The 23,668-nt window shown below is 38.2% G+C and overlaps 1 protein-coding gene across 2 annotated transcripts in view; it reads right to left on the bottom strand.

Moving 5' to 3' along the window:
- Window positions 1-679: 679 nt before the first annotated feature.
- The window catches only part of GCN2 (protein kinase family protein), a 116,154-nt gene continuing 93,165 nt past the window's right edge, over window positions 680-23,668 (bottom strand). Inside the window, exons 23-30 of one of the 2 annotated variants that reach the window (XM_088964429.1) lie at window positions 20,743-20,851; window positions 20,517-20,653; window positions 19,558-19,665; window positions 14,592-14,677; window positions 14,365-14,467; window positions 14,104-14,226; window positions 9,891-10,034; window positions 680-945 (exon numbers count right to left, since the gene is read on the bottom strand). In XM_088964429.1, the coding sequence (XP_088820555.1) occupies window positions 9,924-10,034; window positions 14,104-14,226; window positions 14,365-14,467; window positions 14,592-14,677; window positions 19,558-19,665; window positions 20,517-20,653; window positions 20,743-20,851 (777 nt within the window). In that variant the 3' untranslated portion in view covers window positions 680-945; window positions 9,891-9,923. The remainder of the gene's footprint in view (window positions 946-9,890; window positions 10,035-14,103; window positions 14,227-14,364; window positions 14,468-14,591; window positions 14,678-19,557; window positions 19,666-20,516; window positions 20,654-20,742; window positions 20,852-23,668) is intronic. The other variant, XM_088964428.1, reaches the window with a different exon arrangement.

Genomic DNA, 23,668 nt, shown 5'->3' with positions numbered 1-23,668 from the left:
ATTTTTGGATTTCAAGAGAAATCATTTCATTTCCAATCTTAACTAAAAATCTAAAATGGTTTAGTTTTAGATGAAGATTTTCTATGTTAACTCAAAATGGCATGACATGAAAAGTTAATCCTGCAACATAAAATGCTGAAAGAAATGCTAAGAATTTTTAGTGAACAAAATGCTTGATGCCAAATTATATTTAAAGGGTCAACTCCACCACTCTCTCCATCCAGCCAATGTTTGGATAAGAGTAATACCCTACTTTCAACGCATCTTTCTTGATATACTTGATTGTGAACACTTTTATGATTGCCTTTTGCCGCAGGAGTATATTACCACTTGCATGCATTTTGTAAAGAAGTTTGGTATAGAAGGGCATTCCCTTTTCTAACCCAAAAATGTGCTTCAAAATAAAACTGAAATACGCACCTCAAATGTGTACTGCCAAATTACGTAGAGTAAAAGGCTTGACCCCAGTTTAAAATCATCGAAGTCTTAGGCTGCATTTGCATTCCTTCTTTTAAGGACTTATCTCCTTTTTGCAATTAAAATGCCCCTATGAACAGTGTTTGAACTGGCAAAAGGAGACAAGTCCTTCAAAAAAGGAATGCCAAATGCTGCCTTAGTACAATTAAGGGAGATTTTACAAATGAAAAAAAAGGAAATAAAGAGAATAAGTTCCGTACTATAGAGGAAAAAAATTCCAAAAGCTCCTTTGTTTTTTTTTTTCGTTTTTCTACAATTATCCATTCATTAACACATATTTACAGCCTTGTTATATTTGAGTGAAAAATACATAGAGCAAAGTTGAAGGCGAACTACTCAATCAATCTCCAAAAGATCATATCCTTCTGCTGGAAAAATAATCTTTTAATCTGTTGTACCCTGTCTGGAAGCTGAATGGCATCTTTGCTGGTTGCCCGATTCCATTGCGTTTTGGTATCTATAGGCTACCTGTCAGAGGATTGCTTTACGTGACCATTCAGAGCTCAATAATCCTTCCAAAAGTTGATGGAAATTTATATACAATTGGGGGGGGGGGGGGAGACCACAGAAAAAGAACAATTTTCTAGATAGTTATTTGTAACCCTTTTAATCAGTGAAATGCCTGATCATAAAGTCGACCAGCTTACCTAATTAATATTGTTAATAAGAGGATTTTCAACATGGACAAGTCCCAAGGTGAGTGCCCAAAATGGCCACTATTAGGTCAAAGATCCTCCAAGGTCTTTGTAGAGATCTCAGATCAGGGCACAAAAGGGTGGTCAGCTGGTGCTACTTTTCACACCACAGGGGTATTTTTATTGCTTTATTTTTTTCTTTGTTTCTTTCCTTTTTAAACTGTGGACAATCTTAGGTAGTATCTTCGGTTATTAATTGATGATATTAAATAATCATTACAAATTTCTTGTTTGCTGTCTTCTTGATACCCACACCAGATATTTTGCATTCAAATGGTGGCTTGAGTTGTTAATTCGTCACCACACAAGTTGAGGTAAGGTTTTGGCATTTATGATATTGTACTTGGATATTATTTAGGGAGTGAGTTAGAGCATTCAGTTTCTGGAAAGTTGTCTTGCCCATTCAATTTGGCTTGGCACAAGTATTGATGAATGCATGTAGTAAATCCCATGGTTTGCAGGTTTCTCGATGGTCGAATAATTAGCAAGAGTGGTTGATCTCACAATGATGGCTCCACCCATGGTGAACATTATTCTCCCATAGTTGAGCAATTGGTGATTTCCATAGCCTAACCCATTCATAGATGACTCTTTATTTGGTTGGTGGTTGAATGAGGTTCTTGGTGCATATCAACAGGGAGATATAATAATGACTTCCATTTGCGGGGGAGTGCTCAATGTGGATGATAAGTCCACAACCTAACGGCTTAAGCTTGTGGGTTAAATGTAGAATTCAGCTTTTGTGTATTAGTCATATCCGTGTGCACAAGCTCCCTAGTACACAAGTTTTTGCATCAATGCAAAACTTTAAGACAGCATCTCTCTTTCTCTCTTATCTGGTCAACATATAAACCATCTATACTCATTACTAGTGTTAGACTGCTTATTTGTCATCTTTATTAGTGAGCAGTAGGGATGCTTGTAATTTTCTTTTATGTTTTATTCTTCTTTTCCCCCTCATCACTTAAAAGAGGGTTTTTACTGTTTTGCATTCAGTAATATTAATAATAAAAACAGGGCGGCAGTTGGGGTCCGTTAACATTAACCTTTTCTCTTATAAGAGAAATCAATAAACACCTCAAAGTGATTACCCTCTGAAATAGGAGGTATCCTGCATCCCTGCCTCCAGTTGCAGTGGTTTGCGTGTTGGTAGTCTTTTTTTAGGATCCCTTGGCGATTCAAAAGTGGGGTTAATTCCATCCGGTACAAGTCAATAGCTTAAACAATTGTTTTTCCCAGAGGAGATAATATGTTGAAATATTGAGTTTTGGTCAAATTCATGTTGTTGAGATCGGCAAGGGTTTTATGAACTGTTTGTGTTTTTCGGTTTTTCCTGAACTGCGGCTCCTAGAATTGGTGCTCCGGCTTTTCGTTTTTGCTGGTTAGTATTTATGTGTTGGTTTGTGGTGGACTAGGTTGAAAAACGTATCAAAATTAGATTTTGGTGGTTATGGCATCCTTTGTGGGTGAAATTAAGGCTGTCCAAATGACTATGGTGAAGCTTAATGGTGCAAATTACATACCCTAAGGAAAACCCATTGAAGTTAATCTAACTGCCAGGGGTGAATTGAAATATATTGAAGACAAAAAGGTGGACTCAGGTACTACTGGATATAATGATTGGGTTCAAGAAAATACCTAGATTATGACATCTTTGATAGCATGAAACTGCACATCAGTGTCAATCCAGGATACTGCTAAAGAAATTTAGGACCATGCTAAACAGCTTTACTCTAGACAAGATAATGTTATAAGGATCTATCAGCTTTATCAAAAATATTTTCAGCTGCAACAGGGTGACAAGACTGGGGAGTATTATGCTAATCTCAAAAGTCTGCAGTGAGTTAAATTCCTATTGCCACTGTCAAATGATTTGAAGGTGCAGACAATGACAAAAAGAGACCAGTTAGATGTTGCCAAGTTTCTTTTAGGACTAAGAACAGAGTACAAGTTGGTTCGTGCACAAGTTCTGGGTAGCAGTGAGGTTCCTACTTCATCAGATTTTTTTCTAGGGTGAGAGGAGTTTCAAATCCGCAGGCTGATAAAACTTCTATATTACAGAAGTTTGCTTTAGCAGCAACTAGGGGTGGTAATGCGTGGCAGAGGTGGTAATGTTAGGGGAGGTGGTCATGGTACAAAGAGGTGGCTGTGAAGGTGGTAGGAATGTAGGGGCTGATAGAGGCCGAGGCATTGGAGGACATGGTATAGTGTGTGGATGTACGCATTGTGAGCATGGACACACTACAAACTTCTGTTATGAATTTACATGCACGTGTGAGTTGTGAGTTGACCTATTTAAAGCAGAAATTGGTGTGAAGTTTTCCCCTCCTATTAAGTTGTTCTATGACAATCAAGCAGAAATTCATATATCCTCTGTTGTGAGACTAGCAAGCCTAGGAACAAGAACTATTGGCAAATGGAGTAACAGGAAGAAAAAAAAACGTAAAATAGATCAACACAAAACACTTTGGAGATTTACATGGTTTGGCTTATAGCCTACACTTATGGCGTCAAAGGAGGAAATCCACTATTTTTCAATGGAGATTTGTAACTTTTTTTTTCATTTTTTTGACAATGGAGATTATAATTAGTGTTCACAGCCTTCTCACCAAAACCTAGCTCCCAATACACCCAAAGTTCCCTCTCCTATATCTCACATACACTCCCATTCTCTTTTCTTGGCTCACAAGACACAAGATAACCTTTTGAGCAAGATACAAGGCTATTCATATGAGAAAACTCCAAAATGGATCGGCTCCACAACACTACTAAGTAATGGATTTTACAAGTCCTGCAAAATCCTTGCTGCAATTCCAAAGTGCTGCAATTTTGGGATTGGCGAGTTCCACTTGCAAGTCTAGCCTACTATTTATTCTAGGAGGCTGTTAGTTCGGATGACTAGCAGGTCCACATGAGTTGCGAGTCCAGATGACTAGCGAGTCCACATGATTTACGAGTCCGGATGACTAGCAAGTCCCACCTATCTAAAATTCTGGATAATTTGTGATTCCCAAGTGCAACTAACTGAATTACGATTCTTTTAACACTGCAAGTCCATACCTCTGTTTCCACCATAGACCACTGAAATTTTACCTTGGGTTTTTCTCAACTTTGTTGGATCGGGTCATGGAGCAGATTTACAATTGAAATTCATCGCACCAACACAACTGGAGAAGTTGTCACTTCTTATGTGAGGTCAGAAGATCAGCTAGCCGATCTCTTCACCAAGGTTTATGCTAAGCTCGAATGAATCATATCTGTATCAAGCTGGAACTCTATGATATCTACGGTCCAGCTTGAGGGGGAGTATTAGACTTATTTATTTGTTAATTTTATTAGTGCTGCAGAAATGATATAGTTGTAACTTATTTTTATGTTCTATTCTTTTTTTTTTTCCCTTACCACTTACAAAGGGCTGTTACTGTCTTTTTACATTCAATTATATTAATAATAATAAAACACGGCGGCAGTTGTGGTCTGTTAACATTGACCTCTCTGCTCTTCAGCCCTTTTTATCTTCTTCTTCTTCTTCAACTATTCCTACTTCTGGACCCTTTTTCTGTTATTTTCTTCATTGTCTAGACTGTTTTTCAGGTCCGTCACAACTCACAACTAGATTATGGGATCATTTAATGACATTCTTGGGACCTCTCATCCTCTATATCTTGTTTAACTGGTTTGAAAATGGATTCTTCGTTACCCTGATCTGAAATTAGGTAGGTGGTCATCTAATGACAGTGGAGTCAAACAAAATAGAAGTTTGGAGAAGGCTGAACTGATGGGAAGCCAAAGTGGAGAAGTTTTTCATTTGGTGAGTAGATGGAAGTCTGAACTGATTAGTGAAGTGAAGAAATTTTTATTTGAGAGCGGAAGGGCCAGAGGAAAGAACCTGTTAAAAATTAGGGAGGATAGGAAGGCCACGATACTATTGTTTGAGGAAGCAGTGACATGGTTAAAGGGCTTTATTGATGGTGTTATACAATCGGTTAGGACAATAGGATGGAAAAATGTCTTCGAACTGGGAAAGAAGAGGTACGAAGTGGAACTGAGATGCAATGGTAAGGCTGGTTCATCATGGTCACAGAATATTTCGACGCAAGAAGACGATTGCTTTGCTTACCAGAAGGGAATAAGAAACAAGGTTGGATGGCCTTTGCGGAGGGGTTGCAGCAGTTTCTTGTCTCTGTCGATGTGGTGTTGGAGCAAGGACGAAGTTCAGCACCCATTAAAAGCCTGGAGCAGCCGTTGAAGAAGAGCTCATGCAGTGATGGTGAACTTATTTCGAGCTCTAATACAGGGGTGAAGCTGTGGTTTGAGGGTGAGAAAGAAGACTGGGAGCGGAGAATGGTGATCTCAGCGAGCAAGGCAATACAAGATTGGAGGAAGGTCCTAAACTCAGTGGTGCACAACTTGAAGCTGGAGTCCGAGGTTGCTCTGAAACCGTTCTCAGACAGTAAGGCAGTGTTGAGAATTGACGATGAGAAAATCAGGGGATTTACATAATTTGAATGTGAAGATGGTTTGATTCAGATTCAAAACTGGAAACGGTTGTGTAATGAGATGGAACATATCTGCGGAAGTTTCCTGCTCAAATTGGTAGGTCTTCCCTTCCATCTCTGGAGTGAAGCAAATCTGGGTGGAGAAATGGAGGAAGTCCAACTGCAAGATTTTCGTGCCGCTGTGGTTAGGATGGTCAGGGTGAGACCGGAATCGCTCCCAAGAACAATAGAGGTTCTTGCTGAAGGTACATGGTTTAAAGTATGGCTAGTTTCAGAGGTGGAGGCAGAGCTTTGGGGACGAAGACCCAAGGTAGAAGACGATGCTGACGTGGAGGGTTGGATTACTGGGGGCCTACAGCTGGAGGGTAAGACTGAACATAGGGGGCAGCTTAGAAAGGAGGCTGAAAAGTTGGTGGGAGAGAAACAAAAGCCACGAAATCTATTAAAAGAAATAAATTCAAAATTTTTTGAATTAGCTGGTATTTGAAGGGACAAGACACCTTCGCTCACGTGATTAAGAAAGGGAGATTTCTGCAGGCCGGGTCATCTGAACCGGTTGGTGGACCGATCGGCTCAGCCAGAAGGGGGAATTCCTACCCACGTGATTGTTCAAGTGAGCACGTGGGTCGGGGGAGATGGTTGGGAACTATAGACGATAGACATCGTCTATCTTCTTCTTCTTCGAAAATTTTGGATGGGGGCGCTGTAGGTGATCTCAGGCAGTCAGAGCGAAGCTCAAGTACTCTCCGGTGGGTGTCTCGTGCAGTTCCTGAAACACACAAGGAGGGACGAACATCACAAGACAGACCAAACCCCAGGTACGATCGAGCTCATCTCGAGGAAAAGGATGGTTTTGACGAGGGCTGGGTGGACTGCGAAATGGAGGAAGAAGACGTGGAAGAAGTTTCAGATAGCCAGTCCAGTTTAGGCAGTGTTTTGGGTGAGAAGTTTTCAGAGGAAGAAGCTGCTGCAACTCTTGATCTGGATACATTGTTCTTAGAAAGACCAGGTGCGGTAACGTCTCACTGTGCTAAGGAAGAGTCGTACATTGTTGCCGCTGAACACATTTCGAACTCTGGGGGTGGAAACTCTAACTCACACTCAGAAGCTCCATCTCAAAACCTCCTTGCTGAACATGTTTTTTGTAAGGGATCCCTCGAGACTTCTCAAAAGCAATACAGGGACACAGTGGGGAGGCATAAACAGGTGGGTAAGAGATGTGATCTCTGTTTAACAGAGGTGACAGAAAGGCTAACTAATCAGAACCGAGCCTTGGAACCAGATGTATAGTTAGGGTAAATATGGGCGAGGCGGAGATCTCTGAGGCTGCAAACATCTTAGAATGTGCAATAGCAAATTGGCCCCTTAATTACCTCGGTTTGCCATTGGGTGATAACCCTCAGAAAGGTGAGTTTTGGGTTCCAGTTGTGGAGAGATTTGAAAAGAAATTAGCAACTTGGAAGAAAAACTATTTGTCTCTTGGAGGGAGAACCACTCTAATCAGGTCTACTTTAGCTAACCTTCCTGTTTATTTTTTGTCAATCTTCAAGATTCCGACGAAGGTGGCTAGTGGATTAGAAAAAGTAATGAAAGACTTTCTCTAGGAGACGGGGGAGGAGAAGAAGGACCATAGGGTGGGGTGGGAGATGGTTTGTAGGAGTAAGAGGGAGGGAGGTTTTGGTATCAAGAATATAAGGAATAGGAACTTGGCTCTTCTGGGGAAATGGCTTTGGAGGTTCTCATTGGAGAAGGACAAACTTTGGGTGGAGATAGTGGGAAGTATTCATGGGGTTGCAGTAAATGGATGAGACTGGGATTCTGGCAAAGAGTACAAGAGCATCTCCTTGGAAAGCTATTCAAGCTATTCTACCTTTGTTTTCTCCATGGATCAGGTATGACTTGCACTTAGGCAATCTCATTAATTTTTGGGAACATGTTTGGATTGGGGACTCTGCCCTAAAAGACCAATTCCCAAGCCTTTTTGCCCTTTCCACTTTTAAAAATGAACTAGTGTCTTCATTCATTGTTCCTTCTAATTCTATTTCTGGGGTCGGCTGAAACATGGGCTTGCAAGATATCAGGGACACAGAGCTTGATGGTATCTCATCACTGTTATCCATTCTTGAAGGGGCGTTCCTAGAGCCAACAAAGGCAGATAGTAGAATTTGGAATCTCACCCCCTCTGGTTCTTTCGCTTGTGCCTCTTTCTTTAGTGCTCTCACACATTCTTCTTCTTCTAGTTTGTCTTTCCCTGTTAACCTCCTAAGGTTGGGAGTTTTTGTTGGGAAGCCTTTCTGAAAAAGAATTAACACAGAAGATTTACTTCAAAGAAAAGGACCCAATAGTTGTTTTTGTCTTCACTGGTGTGTCCTCTGTAAATCTGATGGTGAGTCTGGATATCACTTACTAATCTCCCGTCGGTTCACTTTGGGAGTGGTGTATTTCTTTGTTTGGGTGCAGGTGGACCCCCTCTTCGAATGTGCAAAGCCTATTCACATTTATGCCACTTTGGCCAACAAAAAGGGCCAAGTTTATGTGGAGGTGTATGAGGGCTGCAGTCTGTTGGACTATTTGGGAGGAGAGAAATTCACGAATATTTAAAGATAAGGAGAGAAGTTTGAAGCAATGCTGGAGGTCATCCACATTAGGGTTATACACTGGCTGAAAACCTTGGCTCTGTTCGCAGAATTCTCAGTTGATGAGCTGTAAAGAAAGTGGAAGGAGATAGCAGAACTTATTCCAATGAGAAAGGCCTCAAATGTTTGTTGGATTCCCCAACCCCATGACTTTGTTAAACTAAACTTTGGTGGAGCAGCTTGGGCAATCCAGGGCCATCCGGAATAGGAGGAGTAATAAGAGATGAACAAGGGAAGCTGTTAGCTATGTATTCTGGACCAGTTGGGGTGGGAGATTTTTTGAGAGCTGAGATTCTTGCAGCTCTTGAAGGGGTACAAAGAATCAAGGATATGCATATTAACAAGTTGATCATAGAAGGAGATCCTGAAGTGGTGGTAAACTGGCTAAAAGAGGATAGTCTTAGACTTTGGAATTAAAGTAATGAAAAGAGGAAATTCAAGTGGCTGACTAAGGACATGGAAATCCAATATAAATGGGTAAAAAGAAGTGCAAGCTCTTTGGCAGATGGTCTAGCTACACAAGGGGTGAACAGACATTCTTTTTTTTTGGGTTGTTTTGTAATGTTTGTTCTTTTGATGCTTAATGGTTGTTCTTGGGAGCTAAGATTGTTTAGCCCCCTTGCCCTGTAATTTTCTCATATTTTTAATATTAATTCAATCCACAGTTATTGATAAAAAAAAGGCTTCTTTTGCCTTACAAGGGCAAAAATTATGTGATGCACTGTAATGATAACTCTGGGAAGCATATGGGAGGGACTTACAGAATTTTCTCTAACATGAGAGAGTCCAATTCTGTCATTATTGATCCGATCACTATCAGGATAGCACATTGATTTCTAACTGAGGGGATCTAAAGATGTTCTAACTGATCAGACTGCCAGAGGATGGCAATACTTGGCTAATCATTCATCTCAATGGCAGAGAGTCCTACACTAGTCCCTCTCCAAGTCTCAGGCTCCATTTGGATATACTTTTGCTTTTGAGCTTTGGGCTGTGGGAAACAATAATGAACCAAAAAGTTTTTTGAGCATTTTGTAAGAGTTGCTTTTAAAAACATAAGATCTAAAGCCAAAACACTTTTAAGCCCCAAAGCACAAAGCTTAAGTTCCCATTTGGGAGACTTTCCTGCGACAGCTTTTGGCTTTGCACAGTAGACCCTACCTGGATAGCATATAAGCAATGTTTGGTGAAAGCCCAAATTTTCTGTCCAACTAGAAAAGGGGCTTTCTGTTGAAGCTTCATGCAATGGCTTCTCCAAAGCAGCTCAACCAAAAATTCCAAAGGTTAGAACCGTACCCAGACAACCCTTCCCAAGATTCCAAATAGCTAGGACCAACATCGGGCAATGACCTTTTTTCTAAAATATATGGTATAATATATCTGAAGGTCGGGTCATGCTTGGGTGGGTCTAACTTGGGTTGGCTTAAATCAGGTTTGAATTACCCAAGGCCTGGTCCAAGCACAAGCCCAAACCCAAGCCTAACATGTACAAAAACTCAGGTTAAACCAAAACAAGTTGCACCTCTTCAAACTCGACAGTCACTGCCTTTTGTGCTAATTCTTGCATAAGTTGAGGAATGAACCTGGACAAGTAAAGCTTTAGACCAAGGGCACGCTTAATTCCGAATGGAGAGGTTCCTGAACTGTGTTGCAACAGCTTCTGTTAGAAATTTCACAAGGTCTCCTCTCTCAACTTCCTTCTCCTTCTTAAGTTCAAGATGGCGTACCTACAACATATTGAAACACCATGATTGTAAGATAGGTTTTAAGGATCTAATTACAACCAAGACCAAACAGGGACATGCAGATTAAGGCTGGGAGAGGTAGCGCTATCAAAAATCAGATTTGAGCATGTTAGAATCCTGTTGTAGTTTCATATAAAGTTATTTGTGGAGATTCAATGGAAAAGATATTAATCAAAATTCAAAACTACTTTAATGCTACTCTGGAGCCAATAATAACAAAAACAAAAAAGACAGGCATTCTTATTAACTTTTAATGATCATTGGCAGATGCTAGTGTAATGCTCATGGATGCCACAGACCTCTTAGATCACGAAGGAATAAGAAGTAACACACTTTAATGACCGGTATTTTGACAAAACTCCCAGTTTATGTTTTATTCACTTGAGATGACGTCTCTATGACAGGCAGGATAGAAGCTACTAGAAGTGCTACCAGGACATTTCATACTTAAGGATTTACGAATTGTTGGCACTTTAACATGCCTTGCCACAAGAAAGGATTAAAGTATTGGTATCGGGTATTGTATCGGACAACTTGGATATGGATATGGATATGGATACGATACACTTTGGAAACACATGGATACGGATGAAAGATATAAAAATACATGGATATGCTAGGAAAATACATACAAATTTCAGTAATACATCAATTACACTAACTTAAAGGTTAAAATAACTATAAATAAGGTATAGATATATAAGAAATCTTTATTTTAATGGTATATATGAAAAAATATATCACAATTAATATAATGGGATGCACAAATATCATGCAATTTTGTTGATAATCCATCAATTATATAGATCTTTACAAATTAACACATGCATAAATCCATTATTATGTTACTATTCTATTTAAGTCTAAGACACAAAACATATACAATTGTTATATTTTAATTACTAATATCAATTATTTTCTATTTTACTATTTTTACTTTTCAACATTAACAAAAAAAGTCAGCTAAATATTAAATTTTGAAATGTTTGATAAAAAATATATTTCTTTTTGTAAATAATAAATTTTATTGTCAGATAATATCAATTGATAATTTATAAAATATATAACCTTAACTTAAAATATTTCATATCTATATATTAAAAATTTTTAAAATACATATCATACACAAATTCATAATTTTTAATTAAAAAAATAATTATTCCATTATTAACATTTTTATTCCAATAAATTTTCTGAAATAAGAAATCAATTTTATATAAATTTAAATTAATATATTTGATAGATTCAATATAATATTTTATGCTTGAAAATTTTGTAATTTTTATAAATAGTATATATGTTATTATCAAGTGTAAATGAAATATCAATTAATAATTTATAAAAATATATTAAAATTTTAATATATATATATATATATATATATATATTCATGTAAAAATGTATGAATTTTAAGTACTAAAATAATTACTCTATTATTAATGTCTTTATTTGTATAAATTTATTGAGAGTAGAAAATAAATTTTTGATGTAAATATAAAATTAGTATATTTTTTTATTTCATTTATAATTATAAATATTAATTTTTACTATTATTCTATTTAATTTTACGTTGAAATTGTTGAACATATTAATATTTGATATGGCATTTCTTTAGATTGCATGTTTACAATTAAGATAGTAAATTATATTTTATATCACTTCATATCACAAATAAAAGGTGGCTTAGCAGCTTAAGATGCTAAGCTCTAATGTCTAGTTAATTAAACCTGGGTTTGAATCGCACCGGCTGCATTTTTAATATAGGAGTTGTGCACGAATCTGTGTATCGATGCGTATTGGCTTGTATCGGTTGATACAATGTGATACGCATCGGTACAACACCGTATTTATCGATACACATGATTGGCACGATACAATGCCAATTGTAGTATATCCAGTATCGTCCACCACCAATACCAATATGATACACCCTGTATCGGACGTATTGTATCGATATTTTAATCCTTAGCCACAAGTCATGCTGATATCAACACTGGATATACAAGGTAAAGTGCAACCATACCAAGGCATGACAATTACCAAGCCAAGAAGAAAAAAATTATTTCCTACATTATTAATGAACAATTGTTACATTTTATTACATGGACGTATCTTCTTTGAAGTATCATGCATTTGTGTTACATGTTATCATAAGTAAATATCCTGGACAAGCCATATAAAAAATGATTTCCTCCTTAAAATAAGTCTAATTAAAATTATTTTATTACCAACTCTTTTAACATTTATAGTTTCATTTCTTTAAATCTTTATTTACCATTATTTCTAGTCCATTTCATTATTCACTTCTCCAGCGTAACATAGTTTGTAGCCATCAACTTCTTTAGCTTTTTCCCTTCCATTTAGCTTCCCATAAGCTTGCAATATTAATCCTTCTCCTTTTCATTGTGTCTACTAATTATAGAATTGTTCCTACTAATGTTCCAACATTCCAAGTGGCTAAACAAGGTTGTGTTTCTTGGACTAACTTCTTTGAGAAGAAAAATCAGGACCCGAGCCTTGGCAAAAGATTCATGGGTACAAAACCTAATCAAGGTATGTTCTCTACTTGTTTTATTGATCTTATTTACCTTCCTAATTATCTAAAATGTTCATATTACTGAAAGAAAAGGTATTTGTCAATGTACCTTGCATTGTGTCTCTCATAATGTTCCCTAGGCTCAGTTTCGAAAGTGTGCAAATAAAAATATGTACAATGGTGCAAAGCCTTGTATTTTGTATTTCTAAACCTGTATTTGCACTATACATATTTGTATTTGTACTCTTTCCAAACTGAGCCTTAGTTTGGAAGTACTATATGTACAGTGCAAATACCAGGTTTTGCAGTGTACATATTTGTATTTGCACTCTTCCCAATTGACTTTTCAACTTAAGCTGGAATTTTAAGTAAGGATAAATAATAAACTGGTAAATTGGATAGAACACTTTTAATCAATGTTATCCTTCCCAAAAATTACAGATATTAAGTAGAGGAAAAGGAAGATTTTGTTCCAATTGGCAAGCCCAGGTAAGTAGAAGGAAATTCTCCCACCATACAATATAAAACCAATGCACAATCCTCTAATAATGAATGAGGAGTATCTCCAATCCCGATCATAATGCTCATATTCAATGTAAACAGGCATTCCATAAAGAATGCCAAAGACTAAAAATGTAGAACTTGGAAAAACAAAAAATGATAAGAAAGAAAGTTGAAAAGAATTAAGGGCATATGATGAACTATATCATAAATTAGGCACTAAAGATGGACAGAATGAAATTTATAAACTGGAAAAAAATAAGGGCCCCACACTAGTAGGATGTTACCAGAAGTATCTCATTTTATAGACTAGAAAAACTATCACACAAGTTGTTAATTATAATGTGTTTTGGTGGATGTAAATGGTTTTTGACCTCTATTCTAGCTAGATGTCAAGAATGCTTTTTCTAAATAAGGATTTGCAAAAAGTGTATATGCTACCCCCTATAGCGTTCATTGCTCGTAGACATTATGTAAAGGTGTGCCTCCTTAGGAAGGCTCTATTTTCTGAACACCTAGAACTTGGTTAAATAGATCTCGAAAGACAGGAAGCCATGCAAATCATAAACTATTTATGAAATAGAGTAGATAGTCTATGGAATTGATTGTTTAAAGGGCTCAAAGAATTTCTGGTTCTGAATTTAATTATTAAGCATAAGTTGTGACATCAGAGGAGTATTTTCATATTTGAATATAAGTATATACTAGACCTATTGAAGTTTTTTTTTTTAGTTTGTATTCTTTCCTTAGGGTATGCAATGGAAGGAGATAATCTTTGTTGAAGAACATGCTCTCATTAATGGACACAAACTATTTTTGTAGATTACTGTCTATCAGATTATGTAAGTTGACTACTAGTAAGTTTCATTTAAGATATCCTATCTGCAATAAAGTAATAAAAATATACCTTTAAATATGTAACTTAAAGAAGCACAAGAATAATGTTCCCAAATCATCTATCTTGGCAAGCAACCTTACTCTTGTATAGTTCTTAAGGTTATGAATAACTATTACCTTAACAGAGTCAGTCGGTGACAAGCTAGTGTTAGTTATGATTATGAGGCATTTAATATCATGTTCGTTTGCATATTCATACTGCTCTGTGAGGCTTGGATCTTGCATAGGGACAAACTGAGCCTGATACATATCCATTACACAAACAGGTTAGAAACAAATGGCAGACCAGTGGCACTAATAACATAGAATGTTCCCAAATAAGAGTGCTCATATCAAATTGGAAACCGGAGAAGCTATTCAGATATGTTATGAGTTCACATTGATGTTTGCCTGCCATAGCTCAGCAGCTAGTTCCATTCGCTCTTTGAGTAAACCACCACTACCTCTTGAGCAAATAAGAAAATCGGTTCCAGATTCATTTCTGCATAAGCAAGATGGACAAAATACCAGACATTATTTGCAAGAGGGTACAACAACATAGCTGCTAACTCAAGGTAGGGTATATCAATAGAAAAATAAATAAAAAAGCTGCAAAGAAATGGCACCTGCTTGGTCTAATCTCAACTAGAGAATGCTGAACAATCTTCTCTAATGCAAGGCTTGTCCCAACAGCACCTGGTGGATTTGATTTCTATGAAAGAAAACGGAAACTGTTAACTTAAACTGGATATTATGCAAATCGGGATAATAGAAGTTCAGCAGGTCAGTAGGTGATGGACAATGTCGTACATGTTTGCAAAAATAAGTGTAGGTACATAGTGGTCACTAAGACCATCAGAATACAGAGGGTGTTAAACCAATGCTACGTGGATGCTTGCGATGAATCCATAACCCATCGCACGTTTGCGATAAGTTCATCGCAGACCTGCGATAAGTTCATCGCAGACCTAGGACAAGTTGCGATGAACCCGACACCATTACAAGAACCGCGGAATCACGGTAGATTGGGAATAAATGCCAGTTACACGTGCATCTTTTAATTACGCATGCAGGTACGCACACCAAACGATGATCTCCTTTCCTAACAGAAAAGATCCCCTTCCCTAACAGAAAAGAACTTCTTCCTTGTTAACTGTAAAGAGACTGGGCCGAATGGGCCCTAACGAGAATCTGTTAACAAAATTTTGTTATGTCATTTTCGGTTTGGTCATTTGTCTTTTTCGTTAAGTCATCTGTTCCCAGATATGTTTAAAGGAGTGTCTTTATCTAGTTTTCATTGTGAGTCATGTGAGCTAGCAAAGCATTGTAGACATTCCTATTCAATCAGTAATAAAAGATTTGTTTCTCCTTTCCATATTGTTCACTCTGATGTGTGGGGGCCATATCACATTCCAACCATGGGGGCTACAGGTATTTTATCCTTTTTATTGATGATTATTCTCATTATACTTGGATTTACCTCATGAAATCCCAGGATGGAGTACCAATTATTGTGAAAAATTTTCATGAACTCATCCTCACCCAGTTTAATACCCGTATCAAAATATTCCGCTCTGACAATGCTAAGGAGTACTTTGAGAAAACCCTCTCCACCTATCTTGAAACTTTTGGGGTTATTCATCAAAGTTCTTGTTCCTACACTCCACAACAAAACGGAGTGGCGGAAAGAAAGAACAGACATGTGGTTGAGGTTGCTAGATCCCTTTTATTTGCATCCCATGTTCCTGTAAGGTTTTGGGGAGATGCTGTTCATACTGCTACCTACCTAATCAATCGTATGCCCTCCAGGGTCCTTGGCTTTAAAACCCCCTTTAGTCTTCTCTTCCCGGATGAGGATCTCTTTTCTCTCCCTCTCCGTGTCTTTGGGAATACTTGTTATGTGCATATTCATAGTCACCAAAGGCATAAATTTGAACCTAAGGCTCATAAGTGTGTGTTTCTGGGATATGCCTCTACACAAAAGGGTTATTGTTGTTTTGATCCAATTCATGGCACCCGCTTTGTATCTCGGGATGTCACCTTTGCAGAGTTGACTCCTTTCTTTAGTATTCCTCCTGAGGGGGAGACATCTGATGAACCCTTTGCTATGTCTCCAGCTGTTCCTCTTCCCATCCCTTGTGAGTCTGATCATGGGGTGTCCACCTCTTCCACTGGACCCACCCCTGATCCTCTTCTTGCTTCTGCTCCTACTCTCCAAAGGTGTTACCAAAGGCGGAGATTCAGACATATGCAGGTTGTTTCCACTCCTTCAGAAGAGCATCTTGCCACTCCCATAGTTCCTGAGGAAACAGGTCAGCCCTCTATCGACCCAGCTTCGACCGTCCCTGACCTTGACCTTCCTATTGCTCTTCGCAAGGGCAAGCGGAAGTGTACAACCCATTGCATCTCCAAAAATTTATCTTACAACCTTCTCTCTCCTTCCTACTACTCCTTTCTTGCTTATGTTTCTTCACATGTGATACCCAGGTCTGTACCGGAAGCATTATCTCAACCTGAATGGAGGGATGCTATGATGACTGAACGTGAAGCATTATATAAGAACCATACCTGGGATATTGTGGACTTGCCGGAAGGGAAGGAACCAGTGGGGTGTAAATGGGTGTTTACCATTAAATATCCCTTGGGCTTGGTTTGAGAGATTTCGGGCTGCTCTTGTCTCCTTTGGCTACATTCAAACACAACCTGATCATACATTGTTCTTGAAGAGAAATAACACTCTGGTGACCTTCTTGATTGTTTATGTTGATGATATCGTGGTCACGGGTAATGCCATTGAAGAGGCCGGTAAACTAAAAGGATTTCTCAACTCTGAATTTGAAATCAAAGACTTGGGAGATCTTTGGTATTTCTTGGGTATTGAAGTTGCTCGGTCTAAGGAAGGTATCTTCATATCTCAGCGTAAATATGTCCTTGATCTTCTTGCTGAAATGGGTAAACTTGGAGCTAAGCCTATCTCCACTCCCATTGATCCTAATCATAAGCTTTCTGTCACAAATGGTGAACCTTTGTCTGATAAGGGAGTGTTTCAGAGACTGCTTGGGAGGTTGTTATACCTTTGCATGACTTGGTCAGAAATTTCCTATGCAGTAAGTGTTATTAGTTAGTTTATGCATTCTCCCAGAGATACTCATCTAGCTGCTGCAGAAAGGGTTCTGTGCTACTTGAAAGGTACTCCAGGGAAAGGTATTCTATTTGCTAAGCATGGTCACATGAAGCTAGAAGCCTTTACTAATGCAGATTGGGCAGGATGTATTGATGACAGAAGGTCCACCTCTGGTTATTGTGCTCTGGTTGTTGGGAATATTGTGTCTTGGAGAAGTAAGAAACAATTAGTAGTTGCTAGATCCTCAGCTGAAGCAGAATACAGGGCAATGGCTCAAGGTGTGTCAGAACTACTATGGCTACGATCCCTTCTAGAGGAATTGGGGGTGGACTACGAGAAACCAACGATGCTCTATTGTGACAACCAAGCTGCTATCAACATTGCACATAATCCTGTTCAACATGACAGAACTAAGCACATTGAGGTTGATAGGCATTTCATAAGGGAAAGGGTCTCTTCAGGAGAAGTTTGTTTGTCATTTATCACATCAGAAGAGCAACTGGCTGATATCTTGACCAAGGGAGTTCCTAAAGGGAAATTCACACACTATATACACAAGTTGGGCATGATTGACATCTATGTTCAGCTTGAGGGGGAGTGTAAAGAGACTGGGCCGAATGGGCCCTAACAGCTGCTTGTGTGATATCCTTTATTTTTATCTTTTATTTTATGTTGATGGGCCTCACTTAATGGGCCTGTTATTTGTTCTTGTTTTATTTTCTTTATGTAATTGCCAAGCTGGCCACCCACTTAAGGGCATGATTGTCATCATTAATTTTTAGAGATTAATAAAATAGGGTTATTAGAGGAGAAGGGTGAATTATTCGACTTCTTCTTCTCTTACCTCTTCTCTTCGACATACACAACTCTTGCACTATTATTCAGATCTAATTTGCACTGTTAATTACTGATTTTAAATTTGATATTAGAAGACTGATTCACATCTGTAACCTTAACTTTCTCTCTATAAAAAGGGGAGAGCAATTATTCCCCAGGGAGACAACATAGTATAACTCTGACCTAGGGTTTCTCCTGACCTTCGGAGAACTGACCAACTACCAGGAGTCCACAATGAAAACAATAAGCATGCAATGTAATGTTGGTACTAGAACAATATATCAAAGACATGCTTCTTTCTTGGTTTACTAGTCCTGAAATGTAGATTCTCATTTTTCCATTTTATTTCTTCACATTTAATTTTGCTTCCTTCAGATATTGTCTTAGTTTAGGCTTACCTGGAGTGATGCATAAAATTGCAAATCCAGAGATTTAAATCAGTTAGTTGTCCCTATCACAGTGTGAACTATGATGTAGATGAGGTTGTGCAAAGGCTTTCTAGTGCCCAAGGCACAAAGCTCTCACCTTAACAAAGTAAGAAACAAATTTTGAAAAATAAATAAAAAGGCATTCATACATAAAAATAGCAAATCTGAATTTTAAAGGAAATTAAATGTTTTAAAAAGCCTATTTGATCAAACCGAAACACATAAGCATAACATATAAAACAAATTCAAAGTGAAAGTAAAAGCAAACAAATGTGGATCATAGGAAAGTGCTTCAAGCACTTGTCAACTCAAGCATGTAAAATTCTAAATGTGTTTGTCTATCTCCTAGTTGCATTACCTCAAGTAAAGTAGCTATTATAATTGTAGGAGATTGAGCCCTTCACACTCATATCTTTTCAAGGTCTTTTGAGGCAAGTCAAAATAAGCTTATGTGGGGGCGGGGGGGGGGGGGGGGGGGGGGGTGGTTAGAGGCAGTGCCACCAATTCAAATTTTGGTCCATATAGGGGGTTGGTTTTATGATTTTGGTCACATATCATTTTATTTTAGTCAAACATTAGAGATCAGTTGTATTATTGTTGTTTTACTGGAAGTTTTGTTATCTGAGAACCTATCCACAACAACTAGGGTTTCATGTATTTAAAAGGTCTTCATTTTTTGTTTCTTATAAAAGTTAATACACCATAACTAGTGCACAAGCACCAATAAAAGGTAACGTAGAAGTTAATAGATCATTACAGAGGTGTAAAACACATAAGAATGTATAAAAAGGTAATAAGAAAGAAAACTTAAAAAACACCTAGGCCAAGGCGCAAGGTGATTGGAGTACATGACATTTTGAAGGGGTTGTGCCTAGATTAAAACAAGATGCATCCCTTAAAATGTTCCTTGTCTGTGCTCCTAGGAACATCTAAGGTGTCCCTTTAAAACACTGTTCCTATTGATGGTAGCCTTTAGCTCATACACTCAACATTCGTATGTTTTAGATCTTTAGAGGCGTTATGCATGAATAGATGTATACATGTTGATGTGCAAGACAATGTACACAAACCAGCATGTATGTAAAGGAGTAACGTAAACATGTCTAACAAAATTATGTATAGATTAGATGATGAATGGATCTCTGAACCTATTATAATACTAAAACATGAATAAGCAAATAAAAATTGACATGGAAGACATACATATTCATGGTCCCACATTGGATGAAGCAAATGATCATAGCGGCCCCCAATAGCAAGCAAGGCTCCCTCGGTAACTGATCCAGTGTTGTTCTCCTTATTTAAATATATCTGTGGAGAAAAAAATTTTACTCGGTCAAGATAATAAAAATAACATGAAAAAGCCAACTTAAAATGACAATTAACAACAACATTATACTTATCTTTTATTATTATTGTAGTAGTTGTTGTTATTGGTGTTATTATTATATATACTATTATAAAGTGAATACTTGCCTTGGTTTTGGTGCAGATCATAAAAAGTTAATTTGATAACATATTGTTAACTTGTATCTTTACCTTTACTTGCATAAGTGCATAGCAAATGCCATCTCACACTAGTTATCATAAACATGCAATGAGTAATCTATGCATGCATAATGGTAGAAATTTTTTTCAGTTACTACTATCATTTATTTCAGCATCTGACACTGATATATAGACTAAGATTTTGAAAAGGCTCAAACTGCAGAGTGCAGACCTGATCATTCAATTTATTTAACATATAATTAGATTTTCTTCTAAATAATATCAATTAGTTGAAAATAATATAATTGGAATAAGACATCATAAGTAGAATTAACATAAATGATACATATTTATGAAAAAATAATAGTATACAATAAATCAATTTTTGTATGGATAGATGTGGAAGTAAGTATTTTAACAATAGAGATATGATACTAAACAGGACAAAAAGGTGGAACAAGATTAAAGTAACCTGCCCCATCTAGTTGGCACTAGGTTTAGAAGATGAAGACGATGATGATTAGATGTGAAGTTGATGCATTAACAAGAGATGATATCCAGTATAGAAGTATGCCAAATTTCAGGATACAGAATGCCTTAGTGAGATATTAGATGTTAAATATGAATAATCATTAGTCCATGCAACAACAAATTAGCATTTTAAGTTATAGTACCTGAAAGAATATGTCTCTATGATAATTCTCTGTAGGTGGCATAAGGGCATCTAAAAACACACGTCTCTCAATCCCCCATACTCTCAAATATCCACAAAGAGCTGACAGTTCCTCAAGTGCCTTGCATATAGGTTTATCTGCAGTAATACCATAGTTCCATAACAAGAATCCACCCTTGAGAAAGATTTTATTATTGACTAACAATATTTAGACACTAAACATATACCAGGAGGAAGGGCTCCTCTCAATCTAGGAAGGGCCTGATCTGCTGGTCCACAGAGCCTTAATCCAACTGTTTGTAGTCTATTGACAACAGTTTCCGTTAAATTAAGATCCTGGAAATGGGTAAAGCCCAAAAGTATAAATGCCAATAGTTCATAGCTATTACAGGAAAACAATACCACTATTAACATGCTAGGAATAAAAAAAATCCATTTCCATTTAGAGGCATGAAAAGAAGGATGAAATGATTGTCAGTGTGTAAAAAAGTGTATATGAGATACACCAGTGTCCTAAACCTTTTATTTTCTCCTAGAAGTCTAAGTTTACTGCAGATTGAATCCAACTACCATTCAGGAGTAGGATTGTAAATCATGCTTCAAAAGAGAAGCATTTTGCAAGTTTAAGACATTTCAGGAATGAGGTTAAGGTGTAAGCACTTGAGAGCATTAGAAGCAGTGACTGATAGCAGAGACAGGCTATTATGAAGGTCCCAAAGAATGGAGTGAATGCTGAGAGAAAGAGGCAGAGAATAAACCATAAACATATACCCTAGGTTGCCAAGCACTATGCCTATGTCTGGCATTTGGTGATTGTCTTCATGCATCACATATGCCTAAATAAACATGTCTAAATCATCAGTGCAAATCATCTCTATATAGACAATCACCCAACTGAAGATAGCCATTCAAGCCTTCAATTCTATCTATTAAAAATAATACACAGAAAAGAACCACCATTTGACAATGACAGGGCATACTGGGCTAGAATTTCCTATTGAATCAAAGGAGGAAGAGATAGAAAGATTGTGTTAAGGGCCCGCGAATAGGATCTCGTCACAGGTTGGTCCACGGGGAAAACCTCTTGTTTTCCCTTGTTCCTCCCTTTTCTTGAGGAAACTATCTTGGCGCCTTAATGGTGATTTGTTAAAGAGATCACCAACTCTCCTCTGCTCTTTCTTGACTGAAAATTTCGATGCCTTTATTGAATATCATCAGCTCCTTTAAATAGGATATTACAAGAAGATAAGAGTCCTACTTTTAGGAAGCCTCCCTACTAATCTATACTATTGAATTTAGCTAAGATAGAAACAGATAAGATAAGAACACTGAACAGATAAGACTCCCTACTAATCTATACTACTGAATTTAGCTAAGATAGAAACAGATAAGATAAGAACAGATAAGATAGGATAGGGACACTGTATCTATCTAACAGACAGGATAGGATATGGACACTGTATCTAGCTAACAGATAGGATAGGATAGGGACATTGTATCTAGCTAACAGATAGGAACACTGAGCTAATCGCCCATTACTGCTGCTGTCCATCACTGCTGCTGTTAGTGGCTGTAAGAGCATTCACAACATTACTCCCCTCCTGGACTAAGAGCTTGTCCTCAAGCTCGAATTCAGGATAGGTATCTTGAAACACAGTCAAAGGAATCCAGGATAGGTGGAATGATTTTGCCCTCCTGGATCGGGTTCCTTCTCATCTTCCTCTTGTTCCACCAGGTGGCAGAAAAGTCTCTTGCACTTGTGCCCTGCTGAGTAAAGTTCATCACAATTAAAACACTGTCCCCTCGCCCTGCGTTCCGCCATCTCAGCCCTGGACAAGTGCTTAATAGGGGGTGCAACAACACTGCTTCCCACACTAGATGCCGATCTGGAATTGTTGCTCGTCTGTGGTTTCTGTTCTTGGTTGGCTGCTGAAGATGGAGCCATTCCGAGGGGTTTCGGGGCTGCCCATGTTGTTTGAGGCCGCCCTATACTGATACTTCCGCGGTTGAGTTGCAATTTGCGTTCAAAAGCGCGAGCCAAATTCATAGCAGTAACCAGATTGGGGGGATTTTGCATCTCCACATCCACCCTCAAAGTTTCTGCTAACCCCGCGGTGAACATGTCAACCTGCTGGTCTGGTCGTACCGATGATGCTCTTGCAAGGAGGGTCTGAAACTGACGCTGATATTCAGCCATCGTTCCTGTCTGTTTGAGGTTGATTAGTTCGCCTAATGGATTGCTTGTTAATGGGGGCCCAAATCTGAGAAGGCAGTAGGATTTGAATTGGGTCCAACTGAGCCCGGGTTCCTCCTGCTCCAATTTATAAAACTAGAGTTGTGCCTCCTCCGTCATGTGGAATGCGGCTAAGCTTACCTTGTCTCTGTCCTCTGTCCGTTGGTTGCGGAAGAACTGCTCACATCTGTACAGCCATCCCAAAAGATCTCCAGCGCCATTATAGGAAGGGAACTCTAGCCTGCTGTATTTGGGAACGATTGCGGCTCCCTAGGCAACGACCTGCTGCTCGCCTGACGAGTCTGCCATGTCTGGTCGGCAGACGATTGTGGTTGCAGCCCCTTCTGGATTCCTTTCCTTGCTAGAAAAATATAACTCCATCAAGCGCCTTAATTCTCGGACGTCGTCCTTGATCTCGCACACCTCCGTGCTGTTTTCCACGAGCTTGTGCTCTAGTTCATGAACCCTAGTTGTCAATTGCTCAAGGTCATCCATGACGCCTGGCTCTGATACCAAATTGTTAAGGGCCTGTGAATAGGATCTCGTCATAGGTTGGTCCACAGGGAAAACCTCTTGTTTTCCCTTGTTCCTCCCTTTTCTTGAGGAACCTATCTTGGTGCCTTAATGGTGATTTGTTAAAGAGATCACCAACTCTCCTCTGCTCTTTCTTGACTGAAAATTTCGATGCCTTTATTGAATATCATCAGCTCCTTTAAATAGGATATTACAAGAAGATAAGAGTCCTACTTTTAGGAAGACTCCCTACTAATCTATACTACTGAATTTATCTAAGAGAAACAAATAAGATAAGAACACTGAACAGATAAGACTCCCTACTAATCTATACTACTGAATTTAGCTAAGATAGAAACAGATAAGATAGGATAGGAACACTGTACCTAGCTAACAGATAGGATAGG

The sequence above is a fragment of the Nelumbo lutea genome, chromosome 1, assembly GCF_056320005.1.
Source record: "Nelumbo lutea isolate HS-2025 chromosome 1, American lotus-T2T, whole genome shotgun sequence".
Lineage (NCBI taxonomy): Eukaryota > Viridiplantae > Streptophyta > Magnoliopsida > Proteales > Nelumbonaceae > Nelumbo > Nelumbo lutea.
This window is presented reverse-complemented; position numbering and strand designations above follow the sequence as displayed.